Source organism: Coregonus lavaretus, assembly GCF_964263955.1.
Source record: "Coregonus lavaretus genome assembly, contig: HAP1_SCAFFOLD_161, whole genome shotgun sequence".
NCBI lineage: Eukaryota > Metazoa > Chordata > Actinopteri > Salmoniformes > Salmonidae > Coregonus > Coregonus lavaretus.
The window spans coordinates 381,643-398,014 of NW_028161655.1; the positions used below are offsets into that span (position 1 = coordinate 381,643).

At 44.7% G+C, this 16,372-nt stretch overlaps 2 protein-coding genes across 2 annotated transcripts in view; both read right to left on the reverse strand.

The window, feature by feature from the left end:
* LOC311120274 (unconventional myosin-Va-like) overlaps positions 1–7,568 on the reverse strand; it is a 50,213-nt gene extending 42,645 nt beyond the window's left edge. Inside the window, exon 1 of the mRNA XM_084194903.1 lies at positions 7,371–7,568. Within this exon, the coding sequence (XP_084051029.1) occupies positions 7,371–7,424 (54 nt within the window). The 5' untranslated portion in view covers positions 7,425–7,568. The remainder of the gene's footprint in view (positions 1–7,370) is intronic.
* Positions 7,569–10,111: 2,543 nt separating this feature from the next.
* On the reverse strand, positions 10,112–16,370 carry LOC311120275 (cAMP-regulated phosphoprotein 19-A-like). The gene is made up of 3 exons (XM_084194904.1): positions 16,188–16,370; positions 12,139–12,261; positions 10,112–11,976 (listed from the first exon to the last, which is right to left on the reverse strand). The coding sequence occupies exons 1-3, from the start codon at positions 16,245–16,247 to the stop codon at positions 11,797–11,799; spliced, it is 363 nt and encodes a 120-aa protein (XP_084051030.1). The 5' UTR covers positions 16,248–16,370; the 3' UTR covers positions 10,112–11,796.
* Positions 16,371–16,372: the final 2 nt, after the last annotated feature.

A 16,372-nucleotide genomic window follows, 5' to 3' on the forward strand; every position in this document is an offset into this window, starting at 1 on the left:
ATGACAGTACAGTAGCCCTGACTATGACAGTACAGTAGCCCTGACTATGACAGTACAGTAGCCCTGTTTATGACAGTACAGTAGCCCTGTTTATGACAGTACAGTAGCCCTGTCTATGACAGTACAGTAGCCCTGTTTATGACAGTACAGTAGCCCTGTCTATGACAGTACAGTAGCCCTGACTATGACAGTACAGTAGCCCTGTTTATGACAGTACAACAGCCCTGACTATGACAGTACAACAGCCCTGACTATGACAGTACAGTAGCCCTGTCTATGACAGTACAATAGCCCTGACTATGACAGTACAATAGCCCTGACTATGACAGTACAATAGCCCTGACTATGACAGTACAATAGCCCTGACTATGACAGTACAACAGCCCTGTCTATGACAGTACAGTAGCCCTGACTATGACAGTAGAGTAGCCCTGACTATGACAGTACAGTTCAGAATTCCCATAGTATAATAGCGTATAACGGGGTATGACAGAAGGAAGGTATGATAATCTAGATAGTGCTCCTAACTGGCTGAAACAGTATTTTCTGTTGAGCAGCCCTCTGTTGTTCCTGTGTTGGCTGAGGTACCCAGGCCTACTGGAACACTCACTGTGGCTACATCCCAAATGGCACCCTATTCCCTATAAAGTACACTACTTTTGAAACAGAGCCCTATGGGTGCCATACAGGGTACCATTTAGGCCGCAGCCTGTCTTCATTTCTATTTTTTATTTTTTTGGTCATTTTTAGCATACATTTTTCATACTGACCCCCGTGGGAATCGAACCCACAACCCTGGCGTTGCAAGCGCCATGCTCTACCAACTGAGCTACAGGAGGGTCATCAACAGACAAACAACCCTTCCTGGTACAGGAGAGACAGGGGAGTCTGACCTCCATGTTTAAGAAAGAGAGTACCAACTCACACAGCTACTGGACAAGTATGCTCTTGCACGTGCACACAGGCCTGAAACGTTCTACTACAACTCAACAGAGAGATAAAACAACCAAAGCCAAGCCAAGTGAAAGGAAGTGAACTTACTTTGACAAACATATAATCCAACTCCTGATTCTCGTTCATCTTCACGTCTCAGCAGATCCCAGAGCCTTATCTTAAACTTCCTCTTCACCTCCCGGCCCCACACACACACACCTTGCAACACACTCCCTGCTACACACACCGACCACCACACACCTTGCCAACGGAGGGAGGTGAATGGATTAGTGATGGTTATAGCGTTGTGGACAGATGAAGTATACCCATTGTGTCTGACAGCGATCAGGACTCTGTCTCTCTCCCTCTGCCTTCTACTTTGCCCTGGTCCAACCCTGTCATTGGACGACCCAGATTTCAGTCAAACAGCCCAGCTCCCGCCCTCCCAGCCCAGACTACCACCCCTCAGTCACATGAGGACGAGGCAGACAAAAACTCACACACTATCGCTCAAACACACACACACACGAGCTGGGATGATGATGTGATTGTTGATGGAACAAGTGATAGATACAACAAGTAGTAGTGGTAGTAGTTTCAAGGGAAATATATATTGTGATAATTCAGTCAATTTATCGTGATTTGGGTTTTTGTCCATATCGCCCAGCTCTAACAGGCAGTCTCTCACACACAAGCAAACTAAAGCTCCATGAGTCTCCTCAACCACAGAACTACCTAAGTATTTTGCCCCTTACTAAGTATTTTGCCCCTTACTAAGTATTTTGCCCCTTACTAAGTATTTTGCCCCTTACTAAGTATTTTGCCTCAGCGAGTCAGCTCCTTTGCCCTTTACTACTGCTCCAAACACTGTGTCCAGAAAGTTGCACACACACCACAGAACAAGGCGTGTTTACCTGTGTGTGTGTGTGTGTGTGTGTGGAGCAGCAGGAAGTCATGTAGAGAGCACTGTGGACATGACTTCGCCGCTCAATTACCATAACAGGGTTACCGTGGTAATCTAATGCACATGTCCTGCATCAGCGTCCGAGGAAAACACACAATTATGTAATGGTCCAGCAGTTTGTCTTAACTTGCTGACCTGATCAGTAGGATGAGGAAAGTGTGTTCATCTTTGAGCCGAGAGATGCTGTATTCTTCTCTGAGCTACTAAAGGACTGTGCTCTCCCCAATGCCCTATAGGATAGACCTGACTGACTACTGGAGCCCGCTACAGCTGTCCTATAGGATAGACCTGACTGACTACTGGAGCCTGCTACAGCTGCCCTATAGGATAGACCTGACTGACTACTGGAGCCCGCTACAGCTGCCCTATAGGATAGACCTGACTGACTACTGGAGCCCGCTACAGCTGCCCTATAGGATAGACCTGACTGACTACTGGAGCCTGCTACAGCTGCCCTATAGGATAGACCTGACTGACTACTGGAGCCTGCTACAGCTGTCCTATAGGATAGACCTGACTGACTACTGGAGCCTGCTACAGCTGTCCTATAGGATAGACCTGACTGACTACTGGAGCCTGCTACAGCTGTCCTATAGGATAGACCTGACTGACTACTGGAGCCTGCTACAGCTGTCCTATAGGATAGACCTGACTGACTACTGGAGCCCGCTACAGCTGTCCTATAGGATAGACCTGACTGACTACTGGAGCCTGCTACAGCTGCCCTATAGGATAGACCTGACTGACTACTGGAGCCTGCTACAGCTGCCCTATAGGATAGACCTGACTGACTACTGGAGCCTGCTACAGCTGTCCTATAGGATAGACCTGACTGACTACTGGAGCCTGCTACAGCTGCCCTATAGGATAGACCTGACTGACTACTGGAGCCTGCTACAGCTGCCCTATAGGATAGACCTGACTGACTACTGGAGCCTGCTACAGCTGTCCTATAGGATAGACCTGACTGACTACTGGAGCCTGCTACAGCTGCCCTATAGGATAGACCTGACTGACTACTGGAGCCTGCTACAGCTGCCCTATAGGATAGACCTGACTGACTACTGGAGCCTGCTACAGCTGTCCTATAGGATAGACCTGACTGACTACTGGAGCCTGCTACAGCTGTCCTATAGGATAGACCTGACTGACTACTGGAGCCTGCTACAGCTGCCCTATAGGATAGACTTGACTGACTACTGGAGCCTGCTACAGCTGCCCTATAGGATAGACCTGACTGACTACTGGAGCCTGCTACAGCTGTCCTATAGGATAGACCTGACTGACTACTGGAGCCTGCTACAGCTGCCCTATAGGATAGACCTGACTGACTACTGGAGCCTGCTACAGCTGTCCTATAGGATAGACCTGACTGACTACTGGAGCCTGCTACAGCTGTCCTATAGGATAGACCTGACTGACTACTGGAGCCTGCTACAGCTGTCCTATAGGATAGACCTGACTGACTACTGGAGCCTGCTACAGCTGTCCTATAGGATAGACCTGACTGACTACTGGAGCCTGCTACAGCTGTCCTATAGGATAGACCTGACTGACTACTGGAGCCTGCTACAGCTGCCCTATAGGATAGACCTGACTGACTACTGGAGCCTGCTACAGCTGTCCTATAGGATAGACCTGACTGACTACTGGAGCCTGCTACAGCTGTCCTATAGGATAGACCTGACTGACTACTGGAGCCTGCTACAGCTGTCCTATAGGATAGACCTGACTGACTACTGGAGCCTGCTACAGCTGTCCTATAGGATAGACCTGACTGACTACTGGAGCCTGCTACAGCTGTCCTATAGGATAGACCTGACTGACTACTGGAGCCTGCTACAGCTGTCCTATAGGATAGACCTGACTGACTACTGGAGCCTGCTACAGCTGTCCTATAGGATAGACCTGACTGACTACTGGAGCCTGCTACAGCTGCCCTATAGGATAGACCTGACTGACTACTGGAGCCTGCTACAGCCTGATGACTAGACACACTCTTTGTTCACCAACCTGTGACAGCAGAGACGTCATTTTAATGCTGTCAAAATGACAAGACATTTTTCTATAGTGCGAGAGAATGAGCTGACATTCATTCCAACAGAGTAAGGTCATGTTGTAAGCTAGACCTAAACTTAACCCTTTGAGTTGTGGGTTTGTGCTGGCACCAGCAGAATTATAGTTATTGTTAGTGGCAACACCAGGGTTGTGAGTTTGATTGCTACATGTCCCATATACTTAGCTATGTGTTTCTTCATTGTACGTTTATCTGCCTTCTTTCTCCTCTCTCCTTCCGCCTCCCTCCCTCCGCCTCCCTCCCTCTCTCCTTCCGCCTCCCTCCCTCCGCCTCCCTCCCTCTCTCCTTCCGCCTCCCTCCCTCCGCCTCCCTCCCTCCGCCTCCCTCCCTCTCTCCTTCCGGCTCCCGGAAGGAACAATAGCTAGTGGAAAGCCTCATTCTGGTTCAAATATGATAATTGGGGCCCTTACGGAATCCAGGCATTAAAAAGTAATTCAACAATATTTAAAAATGTATTTACCTTAGTAGGGAATCAATTAAATGTATCAACCAAGTTTATCTTAAGACATGAACAGAAGACATCAGTGATTGGTATTTCCTGCAACTTCCTGAAGAGGCAAAGAGAATGCTCCTGTCTGTGAGTGTGCGGTGCGTGCATCTACCACTTTGTGTAGCCTTTAGTGATGATGTTAATGAAAACAGTCTTCTGGTAGATGGAAAGGCTTTCCCCAAAACCTTCTCAATTAAATGTTAACTATAAAGTAGCCTATGCCTACCTGGCAGAATGATATCATGATTATTTCAATCCAGTGGGTATTTGTTTTGCAAACTCCCATTACATGTACCGCTAAACAACAGCCTCTTCCTAGGTGTGCACTTGAATTAAAGGGTAACTACACCCAAAAATCTACATTTCTCAGATTATTCCCAGACTTCAAAAGTGGTCTCCTAAAAAATAAAAAATTGGATGTTCTATTTTTTTTTTGTGTGTGTGTGATTTTGAGAGAGAAAACCTGAAAGAAAATGGGGGAAAATGAAACCTGGAAAAACAAAATGAAGAAAACTGAATTTGGGAAAGAACAAAACGGAATCAGGCAAAAAATGTAATGGATTGTATAGGGCCCTACCTAGGCTAATGATACTTTGTTATTAATATAGGCTATGTATAATCAGATAAATGTAATTCTTAAGACTGATATAACCCTTTTCTTTTTTTAAATGTAACCTTTTATTTATTTTTCAAGATAATGTGGGCTATTTATTTTTATAAAATACATAATTTGAAGAACAAACATTGTGGCAATACATATCTTGCAGTAAAACTGTAAATAAGACTGATCTCAAGAGAAGACTGATCAAACGTTAAAAAAGGTTTCTCTTACTTAGAAAATAGTCCTGATCATATAGACCTAGACCATATCCAAAACAACTCACTGAATTCATACATTTTCTGTCATTTGAATTGTAAAGTCATGTCTCTCTACACAATACCACAACTAATTTTTCCAATCTGGGAGGTAAACTCGATAAAGTATTGAATAATTTTGCTGTGCATTTCGGATGGAATCATGGTATTAGAATGTACGAGAGGCAAGCTCCTTAGGCAAAAAATCTAACCCTTGGGGGCAAGCCCCGGACCAGGGGCACCTGGCTGTCTACTTTTTCTAGTTGGCTGGCTAATCTATGTACTTGTGGAAAACACTGGTGTGTGTGTGTGTGTGTGTGTTGAGTATGGGAGGACCCTCTGAACTAACTGTTTATTGGTTAGAGAGACAAAAAGAAGAGTGTTCCCTAGACCTCTGTACTCACGAAGAAAACCACACACACCCTCAGGGAAAACCTCTGAGTAGACACACCCTTTGACACTTAGGCTACAAGGCATTAGCAATGCACACAGACATTTCAGTTCTTATGGAGAGCCTTCATTTGTGCAGCGGTGAATTTATCCTAAGTATGGATAGTCATGTCTGTAGACAGATAGACAGACCGACCAACCGGCAGTGTATTTCCATCGCAATCTTTCTATATGTTTCTAATATATCCACACACTCCTTCCTTTGGTGTGTGGATGGATGTGGTAGTAGTAACCCTGAGGACCCGGACACTTCAGGGTATCAGTCATTCACATTCATGCCACACACCACTCTGTTCATTCTGAATACAGCAGCTGGCCTAGTGGAGGATGGGCAACTCATCTCTCTTTCTCACACACACACACCCACACTCTCTGCCCCCTCATCTATCCGAATTTCCTCCTCACATTGTTGGTCAAAAACAATAACATCAACAACAAAGAAGTATTAATTTTATTTGTTGGGTAAGGTTATTCTAGGCTGTTGTCATTCATTTCTATATTATAATTATACTAAACTCAAATTGCATCCCTATATTTGGCCTGTTTTGATCAGGCAGTGACAAGCCTTTATCTCTCAGCTCTCACCGTTCCCCTGGCCGAGCTGTCTCGAGCTTGGGCCGCGTTCAGCAGGATGGAAAGTTTTGGAACGTTCAGCTAGAAATATCCTATGTAGAACAAACATGCATCTCTGACTTGTAGAATACGGAATCACGTCGGTTCTATTTGTGGCATTTCTATCTGCAACGTTCGAGAACGTTCTCATACTGAACATGGTCCTGGACCCAAAAAGGGGGAAAAATCTCAAAACAACCGGCGGTGACGTGAGCGGGGCCCGTGACGTCAGCGCTGGTATCAGCATAATTCCTCTCTCCTCCGTACCCCAAACCGAATCCCAGCCTCGAGCTCAAATAAAAGGCCTGTCCTCCGTTATAAACCACGACTGTATAAACACAAGAACAAACATGACTGTGCCACTGCCAGTTGACAAAATAACATGATTTATTTAGGACAAAAAACAACATTCTCCATCGTAGCCAGTGCGATGCTACATTTATACCATAATAAAAATCGGCTTTTAAAAAGTGCATCAACCTGCAGATGATGACATTACGCCGAATAATAAAACATTCAAATTGACAGTCATTCTGAGCCGGGGGCTATGAAGGGCAGAGACAGAGGCCGAATCTCAGAGCCCACCGCTTCGGCGCTTTGTCAGCTGAGATGCTTCTGCTGCTGCACCCATTTTAACACAGCAGAGAGCTAAATATAGAAGGTGCCTTCACTCAGTCATAGACTACTGCATGTCAACCTACATGTACTGTATATAGTCCCCCAAGCTGTAGGACGCTGCTTCAAACGCTTTTCATTCATTCCAAAAACCAAGCATTGTTTTGATGTCCGAAAATCACCTCCTGCGCGGTGCGCGAGGCTTTGTGACCTGTCAATCTCGCTGTTTGTATTAAAGACTTCCCTCTCATTCATTCCCGCCATCAACGAATGAATGATTATAAACAAGCTCTTTGCTTTGTGCTCATTGAAGAAAGCGCTGCAGAAACGCTATAAACGCACAAGGCAAAGCCCGATTATGTTGATTCCATTACCTTTGTGTACAGCTCCGACGCTGCCATACTGCAGCTGTCGTGTCCTTTTTCCATGAATCTCAGCAGCTAGATTTGAACATCAGTAGGTCGCCGCTCCGTTTTTTCCTCGCAGTTAATAAATAAAAATCCCTCCAGGTTTTAGGTTACTCTCCTTTTAGTGTACAACACATAGCACCATCATACCTGGAAAACCTCGATATTTTGGCATCTCTCGGAGCATTATGGGAATTGATGATGGATAAAATGATTCAGTGAAACGCGGTTGTTGCCATGGGCTCGGAAACATGGCTAAACAGCGCACCCCTGTGGCCAAGAGGCGACATCGCTTTAGTTCTGCTGGTTAGAACTATGGTTAGAAGCCTGCTAGTCAGAAACTGTAGGTAGGCCTACATAACTCTATGTGTGGTTATTTCAGAGGCGTGAGTAGGAGTATTGTTCAACTTGTTCGTGTAATAAAAACTCTGATTCACCTCTCCTCCAGTCAGCTGAACGACCAGAGAACTTCTCAGCTGTCTAGATCTAGAAATGTCATCTTTAGACCCGTTGCTGACATGATTACACAATAGAGAGAAATTAATCATAATCTGATCTAGACCACAGTTCTATCTGAAATTCCAGATGTTCTGTAACGTTCTACATTCCTAATTGTAAACGGCTGGAGTCAGTCTTCTGTTGAGAAAAATATATATATATAACTAGAAGACTGGTTGCTGTGTCCAGTGTCATAATAAGTGGGTGCTTCTCATAGATAAATCAAGAGGATATATATATATATTTTTTTAATGATGTATCACCTGTATTTCTTTCGCTCTGCTGGCTGTTGTCCTCTGTTGAGAACACATCTATAAATCGAACTAGAAGACTGGGGTGTGTATTCATTAGACAGATTCCGTTGCAAAACGTTTCGTCTGTTGCAAAACGTTTTGCAACAGAAACCGTTTACTATAGGAGCCGAACGGAAGCAAACAGAACGGAACGGGTAGCGACCTGCCTGAATTTGTCCAACAGAAACTCTCATTTTCGATGCCAAACGTTTTCCGTTTTGATTGCAACAGACTAAACGTTTTACAACGGAATCCGACTAATGAATACAGCCCTGGTTGCCATGTGTCATATGCCTACTAATTTAGCACTCTTCATCCCGGGTGGGTCATAAAGCTGCAACAATTTTCTTCCACTAGGGTCTGTCGGTCTTTGGCCACAGCTTGTGTCTTAAATGGGAGATAAATCCAGCTTATTTATATACATTTTGATCAAGATTTATCTTGGTGGTGCTTCTGCTCTGCTGGTGTTATCCCTCATGTAATACTAACTGGCCTCTACATTTGCATACATCATTCCTTTGTATACAATCTTTCATAGATGATCGTATGATCTCTGTCATTGCATGGAGTCAGTCATCAAACACCAACAGCCGTTTGTGCAAAACTATTTTATTTACAAAACAAAATGGCACAAAGTGACAGGGGGGCAGTCAAATACAAGCACACCTCAACTATGTAGTGCTTCAGCTTCAGACCCTTGATGACCACACCCCCACCTCTACTAGTGGACTGGCCTGTGCATATATACAGTAGAGCACTATATAGGGAATATGGTGTCATTGATATTTGTAAGGATATGCTGGACAAAGGGGGTGGGTATGTGTGAGGGAGATAGTGTGTGTGTGACAAGAGAGGGGGAGAGAGTGTGTGTGTGACAAGAGAGGGGGAGAGAGTGTGTGTGTGAGAGAGAGAAAGAGGGAGAGTGGGAGTGAGTGTGTGTGAGAGAGTTGGAGTGTGTGTGTGAGGCCAGCTAATTTGGAGCTAAATGAAATGTCTTTAGACCCTGTCACATCATCCTGCTGTTCCATCTACATTCACCAGTGGAGCCTGCTGAGGGGAGGACAGCTCATAATAATGGCTGGAACAGAGTAAATGGAAACCATGTGTTTGATACCATTCCACTCAAGCCCTTACCACGAGCACATCCTCCCCAATTAAGATGCCACCAACCTCCTGTGACATTCACCCCTCCCTCTGATAGCCACTCTGGTCTCAAACCACACCATAGAGACAGGAGGGTTTTCCTGACCATGTGACCTGACCAGGAAATACTCTAGACACTGGTTAAAGGTTACAAATAGGGTCCAGAGTTTTTCCTGGTCAGGAGTTTTTTGGGGGGCCATACATGTTGGTGCTTTTCCAATGAAACTTACCCCCACACTAGTGGGTCGACAGTGTTTTAATGTAAGCTCTAGTGTTATTGTTTCCATCAGGAGAGTGCCACTAAAGACTTGGGGCGAGCAGAATCAACAACCTCTACATCATTCAAGACAGTAGCTTTGTGAGAAGGTGTTAAAGTTCATAGTTAGCCATTGTTATGCAAATAAAGCTGAAAAGTACCCAGGGCCTGGGCTTGGCCCCAAGTCAGAGCAGGTCCACTGGAGCCATGGCCCAGTGAGACACGGGTGCCGACCCATGTAGATGGAAACAGAAAAGTCTGAGTCTTTTGGGTAAATCCTAATTGGAAACTCGCCAATAGTGCACTACTTTTGACTAGAGCCCTATGTGGCAGTGGGTGTAATGTAGTGCACTATACAGAAAGAAGGGTGTGATTGGAGATTCTCTATATAATGCAATAATTCTCACCACCAGAGCCCTTTGGACCCTGGTCAAAAGTAGTGCACTATGTAGTGAATAGGGTGCCATTTGGGACGCATATGTAGCATTTAAACAGAACAAAACAACAGTAGTGAGAGGTTCTGGTCAGTCATTATCAAGGTTATATTCATATTCAATCACTCAAGCACATTACAGCATAATTTAGATGACAACATAACACTAATAACAACGTGTTTGGTAAATCATAATATTCTAGGGTAAAACATTCTAAAAGGCTGATTTCGGCCTCACTCCTCTCCAACACAACTAGAAATATGTACACAATCAGCTAACAGGACTGGAGATGACATTCAACCCTCTAGACCAGAGAGACCGTCTGTCTGTGTCCCAAATGGAACACTATTCCCTATGTAGTGTAACCATTTTGGGCCAGAGGCTCGCAGGGCAGCCACATACGGCTCTAGTTGATAGTAGTGTACTGCATAGGGAATAGGGTGCAATTTAAGACTCTCTGTGGCTCCAGTCGGCCTTCCTCCCTCCTATGTTAGACTCTCCAGGTGTGCGTCCAAAATGGCACCCTATTCCCTAAATAGTAAGAAAAAAATGTATGCACTCACTCTGGATAAGAGCGTCTGCTAAATGACTAAAATGTAAAACGTAATACACAGAGTACAAAACATGTTCTTTCCATGACAGACTGATCAGGTGAAAGCTATGATCCCTGATTGATGTCACTTGTTAAATCCACTTCAAGTTAGTGTAGATATAATATAATATGCCATTTAGCAGACGCTTTTATCCAAAGCAACTTACAGTCATGTGTGCATACATTTTATATGAAGGGTAGGAGACAGGTTAAAGAAGGGTTTTTAAGCCTTGAGACAGATTGTGTGTGTGCCATTCAGAGGGTGACAAAAGATTTAGGTGCCTTTGAACGGGATATGGTAGTAGGTGCCAGTTTGAGAGCGTCAAGAACTGCAACGCTGCTGGATTTGTCATGCTCAACAGTTTCCCGTGTGTATCAATAATGGTCCACTACCCAAAGGACATCCAGCCAACTTGACACAACTGTGGGAAGCATTGGAGTCAACATGGGCCAGCATCCCTGTGGAACGCTTTCGACACCTTGTAGAGTCCATGCCCCCGACGAATTGAGGCTGTTCTGAGGGCAAAAAGGGGTGCAACTCAATATTAGGAAGGTGTTCAGTGTACTTTTTACCAGGGCCCATAGGGCTATATAGGGATAGGGTGTCATCTGGGACAGAGTTCCAGTCATTTACATTTTAGTCATTTAGCAGACGCTCTTATCCAGAGCGACTTACAGGAGCATTTAGGGTTAAGTGCCTTGCTTAAGGGCACATCGACAGATTTTTCACCTAGTCGGCCCGGGGATTAGAACCAGCGACCTTTCGGTTACTGGCACAACGCTCTTACCCACTAAGCTACCTGCCACCCAATTTGCTGGTCCCAGTCATCTTTAAAGTCTCCTCCTCTGTAGTGGAGTCATCCCACTCCCTCTCTCTTCTACACATCCTCATCCTTGCTTTCAGTGTATTTTTACATGAGAATAGAAGATAAACAAGAACAGAGAGGGGAGGAGGAAAAGGAGGAAGAGGGAGCCATAACAGAGTGGAAGGTGAAGAGGGTGAGGGACAGAACAAGGGACAGGCGGTTAGGGGTGTGTGCCAATTTGCTGGCCACCAGGAAGGGGTCTCTCTGGGACTGGTGCAGGAGTAGATGGGGGGAGGTAGTGAGACAGGAACAGGTGTAGTAGGGTGATTGTTAGGAGTATTGACAGGGTTAGAGACAGGACAGTGTGTGTATCAGCCGGCCAGTTTGCTGGCCACCAGGGAAGGTTTCCTCTGCGGCAGGTCCTGAGGTGTAGGGATATGGTCTCCTGTGATCTCTCCCCCTCCGCTCTTCTCTGACGTGGCTGCAGGAAGCTGCTTGTTCTTCACCTTGGCCTTGGCCATGTTGTAGTCCCCAGAGTCAAAATACTTTTGCTGCAGAAAGAGAATGTTAGACTTAAAACAACCTGTAACTTAAAAAAAACAAAAAAACAGTCTAATTGATGCTGAGCGAGAGAGAGAGCGAACTGTAGGCTCGTGGGGATAGGTTAGGAGAGAAAGTAGGGCGGTAGGTAGGGTTTGGGAGTGTGGACTCACCCCCTTGGTCAGGCGTTTGCGTAGCAGGTCGGAGCCTCCAGGTTTGTGTCCCAAGTTTGGGTAGCGAGCCTTCAACTTGGCCTCCTCAACCTTCTCTGGACTGATCACCTTGTCGTCCATCTCCTGAAACACACAAACAATTGCAAGCTGGCTAAAGGCATTGTCAAGCGGATGGTCACGTGTTTGCGAGGCAGTGTGCCCAGGGTTTGAGCCGTTGTACGGACAGTGTACCCGAAGCTATGCTAAGCAAGCACACTGTGGTCTGTCACATCAGCTCCTGAAAACACCTGCGCCACCCACATGCGGAGGGAGCAGGGCTGCTACTACTGGTAGGGACGTCAAACAAACGCTCAACAGTTTCCCGTGTGTATTAAGAATGGTCCACCACCCAAAGGACATCCAGCCAACTTGACAACTGTGGGAAGCATTGGAGTCACTATGGGCCAGCATCCCTGTGGAATGCTTTCGACACCTTGTAGAGTCCATGCCCCGACAAATTGAGGGCAAAAGGGGGTGCGAGAAAATGTTTTCTTACAGAGATTTAAGTTGATAAATGGCTATGCCAGGTTGTCATCTAATCGACATATACAGTGGGGAAAAAAAGTATTTAGTCAGCCACCAATTGTGCAAGTTCTCCCACTTAAAAAGATGAGAGAGGCCTGTAATTTTCATCATAGGTACACGTCAACTATGACAGACAAATTTTGAAAACAAAATCCTGAAAATCACACTGTAGGATTTTTTATGAATTTATTTGCAAATTATGGTGGAAAATAAGTATTTGGTCACCTACAAACAAGCAAGATTTCTGGCTCTCACAGACCTGTAACTTCTTCTTTAAGAGGCTCCTCTGTCCTCCACTCGTTACCTGTATTAATGGCACCTGTTTGAACTTGTTATCAGTATAAAAGACACCTGTCCACAACCTCAAACAGTCACACTCCAAACTCCACTATGGCCAAGACCAAAGAGCTGTCAAAGGACACCAGAAACAAAATTGTAGACCTGCAACAGGCTGGGAAGACTGAATCTGCAATAGGTAAGCAGCTTGGTTTGAAGAAATCAACTGTGGGAGCAATTATTAGGAAATGGAAGACATACAAGACCACTGATAATCTCCCTCGATCTGAGGCTCCACGCAAGATCTCACCCCGTGGGGTCAAAATGATCACAAGAACGGTGAGCAAAAATCCCAGAACCACACGGGGGGACCTAGTGAATGACCTGCAGAGAGCTGGGACCAAAGTAACAAAGCCTACCATCAGTAACACAGTACGCCGCCAGGGTCTCAAATTCTGCTGCGCCAGACGTGTCCCCCTGCTTAAGCCAGTACATTTCCAGGCCCGTCTGAAGTGTGCTAGAGTGCATTTGGATGATCCAGAAGAGGATTGGGAGAATGTCATATGGTCAGATGAAACCAAAATAGAACTTTTTGGTAAAAACTCAACTCGTCGTGTTTGGAGGACAAAGAATGCTGAGTTGCATCCAAAGAACACCATACCTACTGTGAAGCATGGGGGTGGAAACATCATGCTTTGGGGCTGTTTTTCTGCAAAGGACCAGGACGACTGATCCGTGTAAAGGAAAGAATGAATGGGGCCATGTATCGTGAATTTTTAAGTGAAAACCTCCTTCCATCAGCAAGGGCATTGAAGATGAAACGTGGCTGGGTCTTTCAGCATGACAATGATCCCAAACACACCGCCCGGGCAACGAAGGAGTGGCTTCGTAAGAAGCATTTCAAGGTCCTGGAGTGGCCTAGCCAGTCTCCAGATCTCAACCCCATAGAAAATCTTTGGAGGGAGTTGAAAGTCCGTGTTGCCCAGCGACAGCCCCAAAACATCACTGCTCTAGAGGAGATCTGCATGGAGGAATGGGCCAAAATTGGGCCAGCAACAGTGTGTGAAAACCTTGTGAAGACTTACAGAAAATGTTTGACCTGTGTCATTGCCAACAAAGGGTATATAACAAAGTATTGAGAAACTTTTGTTATTGACCAAATACTTATTTTCCAACATAATTTGCAAATAAATTCATTAAAAATCCTACAATGTGATTTTCTGGATTTTTTTTTCTCATTTTGTCTGTCATAGTTGACGTGTACCTATGATGAAAATTACAGGCCTCTCTCATCTTTTTAAGTGGGAGAACTTGCACAATTGGTGGCTGACTAAATACTTTTTTCCCCCACTGTATGCAGTATACCAAAGTTCATTGAGGTTTGTCTGTGAGAAGAGCGCAAACAGTACATGTCGCTGCGGTTATTGTCCCAGTTCCATTGATTTCAATACAATATCAACATGAGTGATTAATTTGTGCGCGCTATTGATTACAGTAGAACAAGCTAATCAATTCCAGTCTTGAGTGACTCCTTGGTAAATATTGGTCCTGTTTATATGGTACTAATTTAGCAAAAAAACAAGTAATCTGAACACAAGTGTGACGTGTGTGTAGGGAGTAACTTTTATGTAATGGTCTTCAAAATATCATAACTTATTTCAGCATATTGATTATGAATTTGAAATGTAAACTGGTGTTTTGACACTCAAAAAGACATGGCAACAGGAAGCAGCAACAGTATCATTTTCAATGCATGTTTCAGGAATATAAATGGTACTTTTAACACTTTATCAGGAAAAACTACTGAATGAGCCCAAAAATGTGCTATGATTTATTCATTTGAATGATATTAGTGAAAACGTTAAAATAGGTTTGTCCTGGCTACTACTGAGCCTGCAGGCAGCCAACAGCCACAGCAGCAGACACCTCCGTCAGGCCTGCACAACAGACAAGGCCTGTACAGCCTTAACATAGGGCCTTTGTCCTGGTAAATGCAATGTGTATTGCTAAACAACATTGGGAGAGGATTTCTGTTAAAGTGACAGCCTGCCTGGCATGTGATATGTGCCTGTATGAAGACATTACATAAACTAAAGCTGGTTGATGTGTGTTGTACTAGAAGCTGAAGTAGGGATTTAGCTATAAAACCACCACAGCAGTAATAAGAGGAATCTGGAGCATGAACAAATTAATACATTTACATTTTAGTCATTTAGCAGACGCTCTTATCCAGAGCGACTTACAGTTAGTGAGTGCATACATTTTTCATACTGGCCCCCCGTGGGAAACGAACCCACAACGCTGGCGTTGCAAACGCCATGTCTACCAACTGAGTTAGACATGCCTAGAGTGCCTTCACCATGCCTCCTAAGCTGCGGGCACACTGCAAGAGTTGAGAGGGTTGGAAGGAATGGAATATGGATTATATGAGTTACCTAACTAAAGGACAGAACATAAACACTGGCCTTCAGTACATCGTGGGGCGAGTCTCTGTTGACAGTCAAGCCAGATTGCCATCTTTAAAGTAGACAACAGTGGTCAAGCCACTGAAAGCAACATAACTTCGCTAACGTTAGATGGCTTTGATAGTGGTAGCTAACTAGTTAGATCACTTGTTGGTTAATGTGGTTAAAGCTAGCTGGCTAATGTGGCAATGACAGTTGTTCGTTAGCTAACTAGCTGGCTAAAATAGACACAAATCGACATAGCTAGCTAGCATTTACTTGCTAGCTAACTTAGCTTGTTAAGTCGTTATCCAACAAGCAAGTCAATTATATAACGTTAGCTATTACTACACATTAGTTAAGGAAAAACAATAATTAGGGGATTTGTTCCGCTTGTGTTTACCAAATAATCATGACTTCATTAGTTAACTAACTAGCATTATGGGCAGCTAACGTTAACTGTCGTAGCTAGCTAACGTTAACTAGCTGAATTCCTTAGTTAACGTTAGCGTAATATCGAAAAGCCCTAGCTAGTTACGACTGCAATTAGTTATGGAAAACAGTTTGTTTAGACACCAACTGGTATTTATTAAGTAGAACAAACTGATGTTGTGGATAATCAATCACGACAGCTAGCTAGTTAGAAAGGATTAACGCTAGCTAGCTAAAAACCTGCATCCCATATGATCGTGTGCATTGCAGTGCCAGTGCAGCTTGACAGTCGTTGGTTAGCAGTGTGGTTGTGTTTAAGACAAATACACGTACGTTCTGGTCATTTACCAACGTCTCCTCGGTCGTCTTTGTTCCCTCAATTTCCTCCGACATTTCTGTGTAACCTCGATCCCTGGCAAAGTCGAAAAGTAAACACAATCTGGACTAAATCCTTGCCCTGGTTTCCTTTCCCCATACGAATCCGTCCGACCGTTAGCTACTAGCGCGCACAAATATGG